This window comes from Dermacentor andersoni, chromosome 7 (assembly GCF_023375885.2).
Source record: "Dermacentor andersoni chromosome 7, qqDerAnde1_hic_scaffold, whole genome shotgun sequence".
Classification (NCBI taxonomy): Eukaryota; Metazoa; Arthropoda; class Arachnida; order Ixodida; family Ixodidae; genus Dermacentor; species Dermacentor andersoni.
In genome coordinates, this window is record NC_092820.1 from 18,411,359 (window position 1) to 18,428,149 (window position 16,791).

Below are 16,791 nucleotides of genomic sequence, written 5' to 3' on the forward strand. Positions count from 1 at the left end.
GAAGAAGCCCGCCAGCTTGCTCGGCATCGTATCCGGATCCAACAGCATGCCGTCACCCTTCGGTAAAATGAGGGCCGACGCGACGTCCATTACAATACCGGCGCCTTCGTGTGGGTCTGGACGCCCATTCGTCGCCGCGGACTCTCGGAAAAGTTGCTCCGCCGGTATTTTGGTCCCCACAAGGTTACACGCCGCCTTAGTGACGTGACCTGCGAAGTCGTCCACTGCAGTTCTGACCCCGGTTCGCGCCGTCGTCGTCCTCGAAGTTGTTCATGTAGTGCGCATGAAACCCTATGCGCGTACGTGAGCGCCGAGCTGCACCTGAGGAGCTCCATTTGTTGTCGTCGCTGAAAGAACTTTTTCACGCGACCGAGACGGTCGCTTTTCGCATGGGGGGCAATTGACGCAATGCTGTGGGGCTCCCGCACCGCGGGACGGCGCGCGCAACGGCCGGCGCCATGATAGACGACGAAGCGTGTACGCTTCACGCTCTTCTTCTCGCCCGCCATTAAAGAGAAGCGTGTATTTTGTAAGACTCGTCTTCAATCTGCGTTACAATATATCTATAATATTGATATATATATATATATGATATCATTGATATATTTGATACATATGATATATGTATAATAAATTCAGAAAGCAACAGAGTTAGTTTTAATGCAACAAGAAAAGAGAAGAAAATGACATACCACCTCAAGGATTCGATCGTCTTACCCAAAAACCCAAAGCCCAGTACTTTGCCCCTACGCCACGTCAGTTATGTTTTTTTTTTTTTTTGCGTGGATGTAATGGTGTAATGGTCATGCACGTACTTACAAATTCACATATAGATTAGTTAAAATAATGTGGTTTTACGTGCCAGAACCACTATCCGATTACGAGGCATGCCGTAGAGGGCGAGTCCGCAATATTTGGACCACCTGGGGTGCTTTAACGTGCACCTAAATCTATGTACACGGACGGTTTCATATTTCGCCCCCATTGAAATCCGGCCGCCGGATCCGGGATTTGATCCCGCAACTTCGTGCTTACCACTCCAACACCATAGCCATCAGGCGACCACAGTGGGTAAATTCATGTTTCTAAAATTGCTTCACATGTAACAATGATTTCATACGGGGCACCCAATTAGGTTTTGCAGTTTTTCTATTTCTACAAATGAAACCACAGTGTACTCGATTTCAGGACAAACATCAAGACATGCATGACGTGACGCCGAAATGCTATGCAGAGTCAATAACATGATAATACCACTTTTGTTTAGAGTTTGCACGTTTACGTGTACAGTTTTCTTTTAACTTATTGCTACTCAGTTTGAGACATTTTCATTGTTCTGTTTATACCTGATGTTTTCTACACAGATTATTATTTATTTTTCTGTTACCTTTGTTTGCTTTTTTTGAGCAGATGTGTGACACTTTCCCATACCTGTCTCCCCCCCCCCCTTATGTAATGTCCCTGAAGGGACCCTTAAGGGAATAATAAATTATGGGTGATGATGATGATATAGAAAGCCGTCCTCGTTATCAAACGTTAGGTACCTTATTCCCTATTCGCTCAAAGGAAAATTCTTCTACAAGGTCCTTCACAGGGCATCCCAGTAGAGAATCCCAGGGCATCCCAATAAAAAGCGCTCGTGCACTTAGATTTAGGGCCACGTTGAAGAACACCACGGTGCCAAACGTACTGCGGAGTCCGCCACATTACGCGGCAATAGTAGCCAAAATACGTGGCTTGCGTTCGCGCCTTTGCCGCAGCCAACGCAGCTTTCTGTCTGGGTCATTGCGGCTTGTCTCTCTTCGAGAGTTACTGTCACGTACAGGCAGCTCCGGCATCGTGCACACCACGAACTGCAGCTGAGAGAACAGCTCGCGCAAGTCGTCTACCCCCTTCGCCAAGCACTGGGGTAGCCTGCCCCTTTTTTGTTTAGAGCTTCATTAAGCCCACCTGCTACTACTACTACAAGGTTGCGCCCCAGGGCACTTTCCGCAATGTTTCCTTTTGGCCGCTCCATGACAGAACCCAATGTCCGCCCTGGAAAATACCCTACGCCACTCTTTTGTCGTCTTTCACCTTCTTGACAATTGCCTCTGAGCACCTCGCCAGCTTTCAGTCGCCGGCGTAAATCACCTTTTCACTATTTTTTACTGCCAAGGCCTCTTGCATTTCTTTGCCACCCTTTGCTGCGTAATTTGGGTATGACACGAGACATTCACCCTTTCGTTCCTGGTTTTCCTTTGTGGCCCCTTCAAAGTCATCATTCTCATCATTGTCATCATCATCATCATCATCATCATCCTGCTTACGCCCACTGCAGGGCAAAGGCCTCTCCCATACTTCTCCAACTACCTCAGTCATGTACTAATTGTGGCCATGTTGTCCCTGTAAACTTCTTAATCTCATCCACCCACCTAACTTTTTGCCGCCCCCTGCTACGCTCCCCTTCCCTTGGAATCCAGTCAGTAACCCTTAATGACCATCGCTTATCTTCCTTCCTCTTTTTCTTGCTCATGCCCATTTTTTATGCGAAGCATATTAACGTAGGTTTCGGGCCTTCGCGCGACGCCCGGCGGTGGCCACCATTGACCCTGAAGTGGGGTCACGTGACATGACGTCACGTGATGACGTCACACAGGCTGCAGATGGGGCCTCATATCGCGCCGTCGGTCGCCTCCCGGCGGTGGCCACCATTGACCCTGAAGTGAGATCACATGATGTGACGTCACGTGATGACGTCACACCGGCTGCAGATGGGGCCTCATATCGCGCCGTCGGAAGTCGCCCGGCGGAGGCCTCCACGCTTCGGTTCGCGCCGTCGCGCGCGACGCGGCGGCGGCGCCACCATCGCTGCATCACGTGATATGTGACGTCACGCGAGGGATGAAGCGGCGCGCGCCCGCCGTCGCGTCAGTCTCTGTGCCCGCAACCGCGCCAGCGTCTTTGCGCCGGGCGTGTATGCGGTCAACATGCCTCCAAACGCTAAGGACGTTAATAATAGGAATGCAAAACGAAGGCTGCAGCGTGCTACGGAAGCCGATGAAGAACGCGAAGAAAGCCTAGCCAAGCGGCGCGCTCAATATGCGGCTCGACGACAACGCTCCGAGGGTGGAAGTGAAGCCTCAACCAGTGATTCAACTAGCGGAATCGGTGACTCCGTCAGCATTTCTACCAGTTCGGAGCGCTGGAATGCTTCGCATCCACTGGGCTTAACCTTGATAAGCCTCCAATTTTTTTTCTTGATTTCAACTAAGATGTCGTTAACTCGCGTTTATTCGCTCACCCAATCTGCTCTTTTCTTATCCCTTAACGTTACACCCACCATTCTTCTTTCATAGCTCGTTGCGTCGTCCTCAATTTAAGTAGAACCATTTTCGTAAGCCTCCAGGCTTCTGCCCGTACGTGAGTACTAGTAAGGCACAGCTGTTATACACTTTTCTCTCGAGGGATAATGGCAACCTGCTCTGCATGATCTGAGAATGCCTGCCAAACGCACCCCAGCCCATTCTTATTCTTCTGAGTATTTCAGTTTCATGATCGAGATCCGGTGTCACTACCTGTCCTAAGTAGATGTATTCCCTTACCACTTCCAGTGCCTCGCTACCTATCGTAAACTGCTGTTCTCTTCCGAGACTGTTATACATTACTTTAGTTTTCTGCACATTAATTTTTAGACCTACTCTTCTGCTTTGCCTATCCAGGTCAGTGAGCATACATTGCAGTTGGCCTCTGAGTTACTAAGCAAGGCAATATCGTCAGCGAATCGCAAGTTACTAAGGTATTCTCCATTAACTCTTATCCCCAATTCTTCCCAATCCAGGTCTCTGAATATCTCCTGTAAACGCATTGCGAATAGCATTGGAAAGATCGTGTCTCCCTGCATGACGCCCTTTATTTGGTTTTTGTTGCTTTATTTATGAAGGATTACGGTTGCTGTGGAGCCGCTATAGATATCTTTCTGTATTTTTACATACGGCTCGTCTACACGCTGATTTTGTAATGCCTCCATGACGGCTGCGGTTGCGCCTGAATGAAACGCTTTCTCGTAATCAATGAAAGCTATATATAAGGGTTGGTTATATTCCGCACGTTTCTCTATCACCTCAGTGGTCTATATTTGAGTATGGTCTATATTTGAGTAGCCTTTACGGAATTCTGCCTGGTCCTTTGGTTGACGGAAGTCTAAGGTGTTCCTGATTCTATTTGCAATTACCTTAATAAATACTTTGCAGGCAACGAGTAGTAAGCTGACCGGTCTATAATTTGCAATTCTTTGGCGTCCCCTTTCTTATGAATTAGGATTATGTTAGTGTTCTTCCAAAATTCTGGTACGCTCGAAGTCATGATGCATTGCGTATACAGGGAGGCCAGTTTTTCTAGAACAATCATCTTCAACAAATCTGCTGTTACCTGATCCTCCCCAGCTGCCTTCTCCCTTTGCATAGCTCCTAAGGGCGTTACTTGCAGGATTTCAAATTCCTGTAGACTCTTCTCTCTTCCATTATCGTCGTGGGTGCCACTGATACTGTATAAATCTCTATAGAACTCCTCAGCCACTTGAACGATCTCATCCATATTAGTAATGATATTGCCGGCTTTGTCTCTTAACGCATACATCTCATTCTTTCCTATTCCTATTTTCTTCACTGCTTTTAGGCTATCTCCGTTCCTGAGAGCATGTTCAATTCTATCTATATTATACTTCCTTAAGTCAGCTGTCTTACCCTTGTTGATTAACTTGGAAAGTTCCGACAGTTCTATTCTAGCTGTAGGGTTAGAGGCTTTCATACATTGGCTTTCCTTGTTCAGATCTTTCCTCTCCTGTGATAGCTTAGTGGCATCCTGTATAACGGTGTTACCACCGACTTCTATTGCACATTGCTTAATGATGCCCATAAGATTGTCGTTCATATCTTCAACACTAAGGTCCACTTCCTGAGTTAAGGCCAAATACCTGTTCTGCAGCTTGATCCGGAATTCCTCTATTTTCCCTCTAACCGCTAACTCAGTGATTGGCTTCTTATGTACCCGTTTCTTCCGTTCCCTCCTCAAGTCTAGGCTATTTCGAGTTCTTACGATCTATTGTCACTGCTTCGCACCTTGCTGAGCACGTTCACATGTTGTATGATGCCCAGGTTAGCGCAGAGTATAAGGTCTATTTCATTTCTAGTCTCGCCATTCGGGCTCCTCCACTTTCACTTTCGGCTATCCCTCTTGCAGAAGAAGGTATTCATTATCCGCATATTATTCTGTTCTGCAATAACTACTAATAACTCTCCCCTGCTGTTCCTAGAGCCTATGCAATAATCCCCCCCCCCCCCCAGACTTGTCTCCAGCCTGCTTCTTCCCTACCCTGGCATTGAAGTCGCCCATCAGTATTGTGTATTTTGTTTTGACTACCCATCGGCGATCCTACGTCCTCATAGAAGCTTGCGACTTCTTGGTCATCATTACTGAATGTATGGGCGTAGACCTGTACGACCTTAATTTGTACCTCTTATTGAGTTTCGCAATAAGACCTGCCACCCACACGATAATGCTATAGAATTCCTGTGTGTTACCATAATATCTTTAATAATCAGGAATCCGACTCCTAGTTCTCGTCTCTCCGCTAAGCCCCGGTAGCACAGAAGGTGCCCGCTTTTTAGCACTGTATATGCTTCTGTTGGCCTCCTAACTTCACTGAGCCCTATTATATCCCATTTACTGCCCTCTAATTCATCCAATAGCACTGTTAGACTCGCCTCACTAGATCTCGTTCTAGCGTTAAACGCTGCCAGGTTCAGATTCCAATGGCGGCCTGTTCGGAGCCAGGTATTCTTAGCACCCTCTGCTGCGTCGCAGGTCTGACCGCCACCGTGGTCAGTTGCTTCGCAGCTCCTGGGGACTGAGGGCCGGGGTTTGATTGCTGTGTTCATGTAGGAGGTTGTGGCCAAGTACTGCACAAGGGTGGCCAATCCTGCTCTGGTGAGGGAGTGCGTTACCGGTTCTGGTCACCGGGTTCAGGCTGTTTATGCAATTTTATCGCACGGGTTTTTTTTTAATCTGGTGGAAAATTGCGCAGCTCCGGTATTCGAACCACGGTCCTCCTGAACGCGAGGCGGATGTTCTACCCCTGCGCCACCGCTGCACTATTCCCTTCTACTATTCCTGCCACTATTCCCTTGAAAGTAGGTGCCCCTTTTTCCAGCTGCCGCAAAAAAACTAGTGTTTTCGTCGCTGCCACGGAGCCCCGAAATAACACGCCGTTTCGGCACAAAGCATCACCACGCTGCGTGGCTCTACCATGTAGAGGCATTGCGTATATTTTTGTCTCCTCTATATGCACTTCCGCCGGGGGCGCGCATGCAAGTTGCGTGCACCTTTTTGCGTGCAGATTATTTTGACAAACGTCAAATCGATCGTGCTCGGCTCTTACGATGCACCATATTATTTTCTTCTCGTTTTCAGCGACTGCCGAGCGTCTATCTCGCTGTCATTTCGTTTCCTTCAGTTATGAGGTGGCAAAACAACGATCTGATGATTAGACACGCCGTAGTGGAGGTCTCCAGAAATTTGGACCTCCTGGGGTTTTCTAACCGGCACCTAAATCTAAATAGACGAGTATTTTCACATTTCGCCCCCATCGAGATGCGGCCGCCTTGGCCGGGATTCGATCCCGCGACCTCACGCTTAGGAGCCCGACGCCATAGGTACTAAGCAACCACGGCGGTTATTTCGTTTTTGGATATGCCTGATAAGTCACACCGAACTCGGTTGAATTGGTCCGGCACTACGGCGCTGAGCAGTAAACCACCCTTTAAGAGTGGGCAAATAAATTGCTTACTTGGGAATGAAACAATACCAGCAAGAGTACAATCAGGGCTGCGATGACCTAGCCAGTGAGCTGCCTTGGCTGCGGCAAAGGCGCGAACGCGAGCCACGTATTGTTGCTTCCTGTGTCTTAGCGATGATGTCGTGGCCCTCGGGCAAGTTTCAATAAAACTGATAACTCGTCTAACTCATAACGCTTCACCTTCATATAAAACGTTGTACATGAAAACCAGGACCCATAGACAAGCTGGTGGTGTTTGTTTTTCAATTGTTACTTCCTGCTTTTTATGTCCACTTGTCATACCAAACGACGCGTCGCCAACTTCCCAGCAACGAATTTATTTCCGCTTCTGTTGAAATGTCAATAAAGCGAAAGAAAAATATCACAAGTGTTTGAAAACTCTGTAGTCGTTAATTTTGCAATGATAAAACAAAGGGACGGTCGAAAGTCCATTTTCGGAATTTGGCGCTAAAACAAAAGCTGCGGTGCGACGTCGCTCACGTCACTCATAGCTAGTTGCGACGTCACTGATTTCAACGTAATCGTTCGTGATTTCGCGGCATCGGATGAGTAATAATTGGTGAAAGATGCCATATTCAGTCCTTGACTCCTTCGGAAGAAAATATGATGGGTCTTTGCCACTAGCTAGGCCGTACACTGTAAAATAATTTACACCCTTAAAATTGAAAAAGGGTGTAAATGTGTCTATAACTCACACCCTTAGTGTGTCCGGTACATAAGGAACACCCTAAGGGTGTGAGTTATAGACGCATTTACACCCTTTTTCAATTTTAGGGTGTAAATTATTTTACAGTGTAGCAGACGCCTCTGGAATGTATGTCGTCAGGGTAGGCTCGTGCGGAAAATTCAAGATGGTGTCGCCCGCCGTCTCTTGTTTTCACCTCGTCTCGGGTCTGCCAAGCGTTATCTCGCGATAAGAGTGGTGTTTTTGACATTGTGGAAGGGCAATTTATTAAAGCAGAAGAAATATTTTTCCTCTTTAGTGTCGCTTTAATGCTTCATCTGTGTTCAGTTTCTGGTCCTTTGATGTCATAAGCACTAAGCCCCTCCAACCTGGGGGACAGACCCGCTCAGGAACGCGTGGCGGGATATAAGCACGTGTTCTATATTCTCAGTAGCGGGCGTACAGAATTAAAAACAAAAAAAGCTGGCGTAGCAGACGCAGTGGCGGTAAGAATAGGGCGGTCAGTAGTTCACGAGACATTCACGAGGCGACAAGTAGCAACGGCCATAAAAGTGACCGGGGTACAAAAAGCTGTGCGCAGTTAAGCACATTGCTTAAGGGGCGGGGCCACTTGTTCTAGTTCTACTGGCACATACGTTGCAAACACTGTACGTTATTGTTGCGCGACACTAAATGAGAACTATGAGTTATTTTTTTTTAGTAAATGGAATGGTTATATTGCATATAGCGCTTGGGCAAGCATATCCATGGGCGATATGTCTTGATCATGTACTTCCACCTCCAGTCAAAGTACACTGCGAGGTGCGCAGGTTCTGGGGTAAAAATGTAACTTTCCGTGTTTCAACGTTCCCCGTTTTTCAGAAACTGGACCTGAACAATGACGGCATCGTTACGTACGACGAATTCATCGAAACCTGTTTACTGGTAAGATATCCCTTCTTACAGTAAATTATTTAAATGTAAACATCAGAGGCACCCTCAGAGTAAACAAGTTCTATATAAATGTTAAATGACGCTTCTGTAATGTCTACCTGACGGTACTTTTCACGCAATCACCAGAGATAAAGCATCAAACAGTTTTATAATAGCGTTAGCCTCCTGAAGTCCGTGAAACACAAGCATTTTGCGGCAAAGTGGCGAAAAGAGACGGCCAAGTCAGTGAAACAGCGGCTACTTGCACCAGGTGCAAGCGATCACTGTTTCACGCATTTCACCGTCAAAGAGCGCATCGCGCCTTGTGCTAGAAAAGTTACGTTGAATAAAGGTTAGCCAGAGGTGACTACTATGCTATAATAATAATAATAATAATAATAATAATAATAATAATAATAATAATAATAATAATTACTATTAGTAATGATAATTATTATTATAATGCTTTTATATTCATTATTCTATGCCTACTTTTTTATCGCACAGCCGAAGAAAACTGCAAGTTACTAAAGAAAAAAAACTCGCCCTTATATTAAGACATTGGACGCGATTGTGCCGAAGACAGCACTTTCAAAATTGAGAAATTTTATGGAAATAAAAAGGTTTGCTAGTTTAATCCTCCTTCACGAATAGTGATTTGCAAGAGGCATACCATGCTGCATTTAGCTCAACATTCTTGGTTTCTTTTACGATGTTTCTACCGACCAGGACAACTTCGGCCATTGCATGTGAAGTTACAAGAACAAAAGCAAACTGGCGCCTGTTCCAGGGAGGTGAATCTCCGCATGGCTGCCATTGGCTGTTTTCGAGCAGACGCTCTTTCGACGCTAGCGCCACGGTCCCTTTCAGTTACGGCCCTAAACGCTGGGCGATGCAGAAGCAAAATGACAGCGTACACGATTGTTTACGTGCTCATGGCAACAGGAACAGCAGCCGCGCTGCGCCTCCTCTCCCAAACGTTTTTCTTTTCTTTTTCTTTTTGTTATGCCGACCACCTGCGCTGACTTTCCTCCTTTCCCCCTTGCCGCGTGCCCCCCTTACTTTTCTTTGTTTTTACCTGTACGTGGCGCGTTCTTTTTCATCGCGCGCGTGCTACGGCGAACCACGCGCCAGCTCGCAAGCAATGCGCGCGCTGCGCAGCGCATTGGCATTGCTTGCGAGCTGGCGCGTGGTGCGCCGTGGGCTATGCGCTGGCATGCACGCAGTGTTGCATATACTTATACCAGCATGTGCCGGGACATAAAAAAATTCCGCTTCCAGCACAACAGATCTTTGGACTCGCTTTATTGACTTCGTTTGCGAAAAGAGATTTTTCATATAACGTGGTGTGCTACACGCTCAAAAAATGAGCAAAAGTGAAAGGTGCATGACATATACAAGTGTACTAAACACAAAAGTTCACAGACGGTGAAATAACAAAAGAAAGGGCTAGAGAACGCGAAGGCCGTTTCATGTACACACACATAAAAGAACGATTTTTATATAACGCCCACAAGATCGAAATGTAGACGAGCTTCTGATATATGCACTAAGATATTGCACAAAACTGGACGACATGTATGACATAGTCATGACAACTATAAAAAGGGAAAACTCACTGGTAATGGCAAAAACAATGACACACAAAATACTTCAAAAATAGAATAAAATGCTAATATTGTCTGATTGAGGGCCATACCAAAACAAAGAGCTTACTTATAAATGAGCACGGAAGTATATGAAATGCGCGACATGTTCATTAGTGCTGAACAAATTGAGAAAGACATGGCAAAACAAAAATAACATTGTACTAAAAACTGAAATACACATTATCACATTATTTTGCACTTGGCCACAACTTGAGTAGCGGTGGGAAGGAGAACAGAAGGTAGTCGGCTTTTGCAGCACCACATAGAAAACATTCGCAGAAAGGCTTATTCCTCACTCAAAGACCAGGTAAAATAAACCAACAACACGACTTTTTTTTCGACCCGAATGCAATGCTTAGCAATAAAATTACGTCACTTAAGGCACTAAGTCGTACCAGCTGCTGGGCACTGCTTTGTATAATAAACACGAACTGCAAAAATCTGCATGTAGGACACTTGCAATGCTCATGCTTTTCAGAAGAAAAAAAAAGCGTATCATGCCTACACATGAAGGTTGTTCGAGTGGTTTTCCCATTGGCGGTTACTGAGATAGTACACAAACACGAACAGTAATTTTTCAGCTGTTAGTACGTTTGTAGAACGTGACACACAGAAAAAGCACTGAGGGCTGTATGGAAAGCTGGGCAAGTTACTGAATTTGCAGAATGGGACTTGGCACAGAAAAACACAAGTCATAGGCCAGGTGAAAATGAGGAGGAACATCTATTTGACAGTTTTCTCTACCGGGAAGAGGCAAGTGTAGCAGAATCAAGGCGCAGCGACGTCCGGAGCCTCTTGGGGCCCACACATGGACAGGGCTGTGTTCGTGTACATTCATGTACTTCTGATGTCCTTGGGTCTGAACGCTCACCTTTGTCTTTACGCACGCGGAACAACCTTGTAGGGCTTGTTTTTGAGGTATTTGCGCACCACTGCACGATGCACGAGCGGTACGAGTCGTGAAACGGGTGAAACATCGCGGAGCACAAGCACACAGCTATCGAGGACCATGAAAATGACGAAACTAGCCACGCCGGTCAACGCACAGCAGCGCACGCTTCGCGACAACAGCAGATAACGAAACATGAAACGTCATGCAGCGGGCTGAGCTGGCGCCGGGCCGGCGGGCCCGCACGACGGGAGCGCGGAGACAGTTGAAGTTGGGAGTTGGCAGGGAGAACAGACAGTTGGGAGTTACGAGGGAGTAACGAGGGAGGGCGATTGGAGAGTAAATGGGGGGGAAGGGCTCGGCCACCTGGATCGGCGCGCGTGCGCGCGACGATCTACGAGGCCATGCAAGGGAAACGGGTTTTCGGGTTCGCCCAAGACAGAGATGGCGCCAAAAACCTCTGCCACCGAAACCGGGGAGTTTACCCCACTGCCTGTCCGTCGAAGCCATGCTGAGTTCAGGAAGTTTGCCGATTTCAGCTTCTGACAGGACAATCGTGATTTAAAGTTATGCATAAGTTATTTTTGACATGCTAGAGGCTGTTTCAAAGATCTCAACTTTACTGTGCAAGCGATGGCGCCGAGAGTGCGCATTTCTCAGTAGCGCGAAATTCGCCAAAGGCAATATACAACGAATGACGTTAGGCTTCTCCTTTTGCAAGTACGGAAATTCAATTGAAATTTATGACACTAGGAACGTAATGTCATTATCTGTGCCCGTGTGGCACGGGTATTACTCGCGCTTTAGTGTCTACTACTAGATTGCATCTTGCTAGACGTCTCTAAAAAAATTGATAAATTCCCGCATGAATTGTTGTTCCTTAAAAATCAGTGAACTATATGTATACCCTAAAACATAGAATTGAAATGGGTGCTTTCTCACTAACCGCACGCAGTTTGTAAGTGAAAATGCTTCCGTGTGAAATCCTTGCGCCGTCCAATCTGGTGCAGCGCAAGATTTCATTTTAGTACCTTTGCTGTTTGTGATGTAAGAAACAACGAGCTGCCTAATGAAATGAACTCTGAATAAATTCGTTGTAGACGATTGCGTGTTTTAAGGCAAATTCGTAGGGTTCTTCTGCACACTGACCTTGACAAGATTTGTAAGTGATGTTTCAAGTGGCAAATGGTCCCCGACCCAAATAAATTTATTGTACTGTAATTCTCGATACCGGAAGTATAACCCATAAATCACTTTCGACGCGAATGTTAACGGACTTCAGCTTGACAAAGTAACCTCGCATATGTATCTTGGTGTCCACGTAGCTAATAAGCTTTATTGCCCCGAACACGTTACCAATGATATTAGTAAAACCAATCAAACGCTCGAAGAAATAAATAGTAAATTTTCACGTGACCCGCACCTAAGATTGCGTTCTGTACAAAGCACTCATCATACATAAGCTGGAGTACCCCTGAGATGTATGGGATCCTGGGCAGCACACACTAGTATAAGGAAATGAATCAATTCCAAAGCAATCAACTCATTGCTTTTAATTATTCACCCAAAGCGAGTATTTCTTCAATAAAATCAAGCCTAGGTTGTTAGTTTACACGTCAGACGATAATTTCTTTTGAAACAAAGGATTATAACGCAGCGCAAGGCAAAAAATAAATCTGCCATATGCTTCACCCTTAGCCCATTCACCGCAACAAGTTCTCGTACTTTTTGCCCCAAGAATGCATTGTTCTACTCTTCTTTGGCCAAGACGCAAGCTGACCTAGCAGGAAACCCTTGTTTACTTTATTACCTACAGTTAGGCCACAAGAGCATTCAAAACAGGCAGTGAGTGACAATATGCTGCCTACCTGATCCTAAGTCTACAACCATAGTTTTACAATTCTTTGATGTTTGTTTTGTTGTGTATATCTTTATTTGAGTCTGTGTGCGTGCGAGTTCTGTAAGATTTCCAGAAATTTGATGTCGGCATTTGTTTTTCTTTTGACTGTTCTATCTTTTGTATGTGTAAAATGTTCACCCACTCTAATTTCCCAATAGGCACTGAGTGTAATCTAATAAACCAATGAACCGCGTTAGACATGCCAAGAGCTCAATGCTTACCATACTGTCGTCGCGTGACGCGCTTGAGCGTAGAATTAACTTCATGATGCGGGGAGAATTAGCCTTTAAAGGGCTGCGCAGTGACTGCGCGTCATCAATGCAAATGCTGTGGCACCATTTGCTAGGGAGCCATTGAAACGCTCTCCTGGGTTGGTGCTCCTTTTGGAAGGAGTAGTAATGTCAAAGTAACGCACCTGATCTCCGTATTTACGGCAAAACATCGCGCATATATTGTCCTCAGCGTTAGCAGGGACGGAGCGATTGCTTGCGTTATCATTTATTTCTTGTCAAACCGCTGAGTAAGTAGTAAGGGGCACCTGGGAGATGTTGTATATGTTTGTACACTTCTTCGACTAAGTTCCAGCACAACAAAATAGATAAAGGTGAAAACTAAGAACAAAGTAGATGGGCGCCCACTGCTAAGTTTTCTCTGAGAAGTTCTGCAGCCTTCTGGTGTCGGCGTCTATGCGGGAGCTCGTCATTCTCCGATGATTCTGGATCGTCGGTGGCATATCTTCACTGTCGGTGCTGCGTTGCAATCGCCAAGGGACGCGTATTTCAAGGAATAAGCTGGTTTGTGTAATGCCTGTCGTGTCGTCTCGAAGCCAAGAGAAATAAAAAATAACAATGTGTACTTTTCCGTCTTGAACAACAAAAGCCCAATTTTCAGTGGAGCTCTTCCCTTCGAGCAGTTACCTAAATAATTTTGTTAGCCTGCCGAATCAAGAACAGTATTTAAAGATATACCAGAGAATTAATCGGACGTGGTCTCCACATCTTGAAGATTTAAATTCCATGTCACACTTACTTTTCTCAGTCCATCTGGAAACATGGCTGTAAGGCGCGTACAATTCCCTAAACAACGCAAGTGTAGACATCAATTTTTCGCGCGCATTAAATGTAAACCTCATAGGTTCAGCAGAAGAAACATCTAATACGTTGTGTCGTACTGCATCTTTTTACAGGACGAGGACATTGTTAAATCTCTGAACGTCCTGGACACCGTGCTGGACTGAAAGGTGCTTTCTTCAGTGCCGCATGCCAGTTGCTGACAGCTGGGCTCCACCACAGAAGATGAGTGTCAGCAATTGTGTGGATTACTTCCACATATTTTGATTCATCCTCAGCGGTGCCTGGACCCGAGCCATCGTCTCTCACATTACACAGTCATAGAGCATTCCACCTCTGATTCCTCTTCTGTCAAGAATTCTTCGGGCACTGCTGGGCCAAGCTTTTTTTCATAGTGAGTATGCACGGCCTCTTAGAGCCCAGCTCCAATCGACGCGGCCGTTTACTGTCGGTGAACAAAGAAAAAAATTCGCCCTTGCACGTCTATGTGCTCGCGCAGGAAATAATTGCAATTACGCCGCATCTGACCCCAGAAATAGTGCAATGTACGGAACGCTTACGTGGTATAATGAGTGAAAAGTTCAGACGGAATAGTGAGACCGTCTCCTCTAAAGTTTGCGCTTATTATTCTATGCAAGAACCAACTAGCCTGGCAACATATTGTAATGGGATATAGAATGCGAACATCGAGGGGACTAGCGCGATGGAAGCGTCGAGCAAGAGAACTGAACCCACAGTTATGCATTGTGTCGCTGCTTCCCTTGTGTGGCGTCTCCCTTCTCCTGGCTTCCTCGATGCCACCATACCGAGCGTGTCAAGTTTACTACTCTTCTATGCAATACGAACAGTAGCCTGCTGAGTGTTTCCGTGTATTTATCTCACATCGTCTTAAATTGCGCGAGCAAATCATTTTCATAAAGAAAATGAATGATGTAGGCAAAACATAGCTTCCGCAAAATACCCATTTTGCGGACTTACACTTCAAGGGACTATGAATTGTGCAGTGCCTCTTGGTTATGGCACAGTATTAGGAAATTATGAAACCTGAAATCCGACTGGCGCAAATTAGAAAGTGAGCCATAATTGAGAATAATCCACATGCATTTCTTAGGAGTGCTGTTCTTAGGCGAGTTGGAATAGCTTTCTCGAAGAGTTGCGCACTCAAAGCATGAATAACAGGAAGGTACATGGATGTAGCACAAATGGCAGCACTCGCGTTTGCTTATCCGTGTGCCTTTCCGTTGTCTGTGTTTAGAAAGCAAACCTTCCCAGAATAGTATTTCTTGCCTACCAAAAAAAGTCCGACATGAAATTTCGAAAATGTAAGCATATGACATATAGAAAACTTAGACGAACATCCCGTTTTCGGTAGTTTTGTTCCACTTGCTGGCATTTTGAACAATACCAAGTACTTGTGTTTTCCATTTACCGGGCCTTTCACGCAGTTTGAACGAAACTTTACATTTATATTGGTACATTATAGACGATTGAGAGTCGCGGTATATTGTCAGTAGTTGTCGTACATTACCTTGATTATCTTTGAAGTGGGATAAGTAATTATGTAACACTATTGGTGCCCATATTAAGGCATAATACGTATTTTAAAAGCTGTAAAGGGTGCCCAAAAAGACTGAAAGAACTTGTTTTCAAAGCGTTATCTTTCATGTAAATCTTTTTTCCGGCCTCTGAAAAAAAAAAAAATGACACCAACACACGCGTCTGGATTGCCGTCTGCTCAAAAGCTGCTTCTAAAGAACTAAGTCTACGCACAATATTACGTCCATTGTTTCCTCAGCATGTCTGTCATATCATCCTTGCTTGCACGCTATGCATTGTAGGAAGGAAAAAATGTATTTTAAGGTCAGAGTGTCGAATCATCCCAGTGATGACAATATACGCAATCTCTAAGCTCGGAAACTACAGCACGCGTGAGCCTAGAACCAAACAAAAATCCTTAATGCCAAAGAGTGCCGCATAATTATCAAGCACATATTTAAACAATTTTAAGACAGCAAACATAAATCCTGAAACAATTTGTCAACGATTCTCACGTTCTTCACGTCAATGGACATTTCTTGTTTCACGGAATAACCCGAGCCCTCTGTCTTTGTCGTTTAATCAAACCTCACTTCTATTTCTGAGACACGACCACAGCGCCTACTGGGCGCAGGGAAATGGGTGCTGTTTGCGAACGAGTGTGCAGTTATTTCTTGCCGTTTTTCTTTTTTTTTGAGAGAGAGTAATATATAGTTTTCGCAGAGAGTTGCTTACACTCAGCTGGCATTTTGCGCTCATTGCTGAGTGCATGAACTGCGTTGATTTCGCTTATTTAAGAAGCTCGTCTCCCAGAGACGCCAGCGATGCTCTGTCAGCTTGCCTGTAAAACGACCAAGAAACAAAATAGACACACCCTGTTGCTTCGCTTTCCCGGCTCCATAGCAGATTGTGAGCGACGCCCGAGAAGGAGCCTAGTCCAGCGGACCAGCACTTTTTCTAAACAAACATGGAGACAAACCGTGGCATGTCTTCAAACACTACGCCGACTCCCCTGCAGGCGAGAAATCCCCAGAAATGTTTATTCATTTATTTATTTATTTATTTAATTGCTCACAGTGCCACAGTGGCATTACAGTGGGGGGGAGGGGGTTGGTTGTACATTCGAAGGGCAGTCACAATGACAATGCAAACACTTCATTGCCAGTAATATTAACACGAAATGAAGATAAATCATTCCGTTCTCGAACAGTGTGAGGAAAAAACGACCATCTTCAACATATCGCTTCTTGACCTGAATTCGCACACTTTATGGTTATGATCAACCCGCTCGGATCTGTAGTGTGGATGAAAAATG

The 16,791-nt window shown here is 45.5% G+C and overlaps 1 protein-coding gene across 4 annotated transcripts in view; it reads left to right on the forward strand.

Moving 5' to 3' along the window:
- LOC126535535 (Kv channel-interacting protein 4-like) overlaps positions 1-16,791 on the forward strand; it is a 298,260-nt gene that overhangs the window by 251,559 nt on the left and 29,910 nt on the right. For all 4 annotated transcript variants that reach the window (XM_050182354.2, XM_055073188.1, XM_050182349.3 and 1 more), the window contains 2 exons: positions 8,382-8,444; positions 14,057-14,334. In XM_050182354.2, the coding sequence (XP_050038311.1) occupies positions 8,382-8,444; positions 14,057-14,107 (114 nt within the window). In that variant the 3' untranslated portion in view covers positions 14,108-14,334. The remainder of the gene's footprint in view (positions 1-8,381; positions 8,445-14,056; positions 14,335-16,791) is intronic.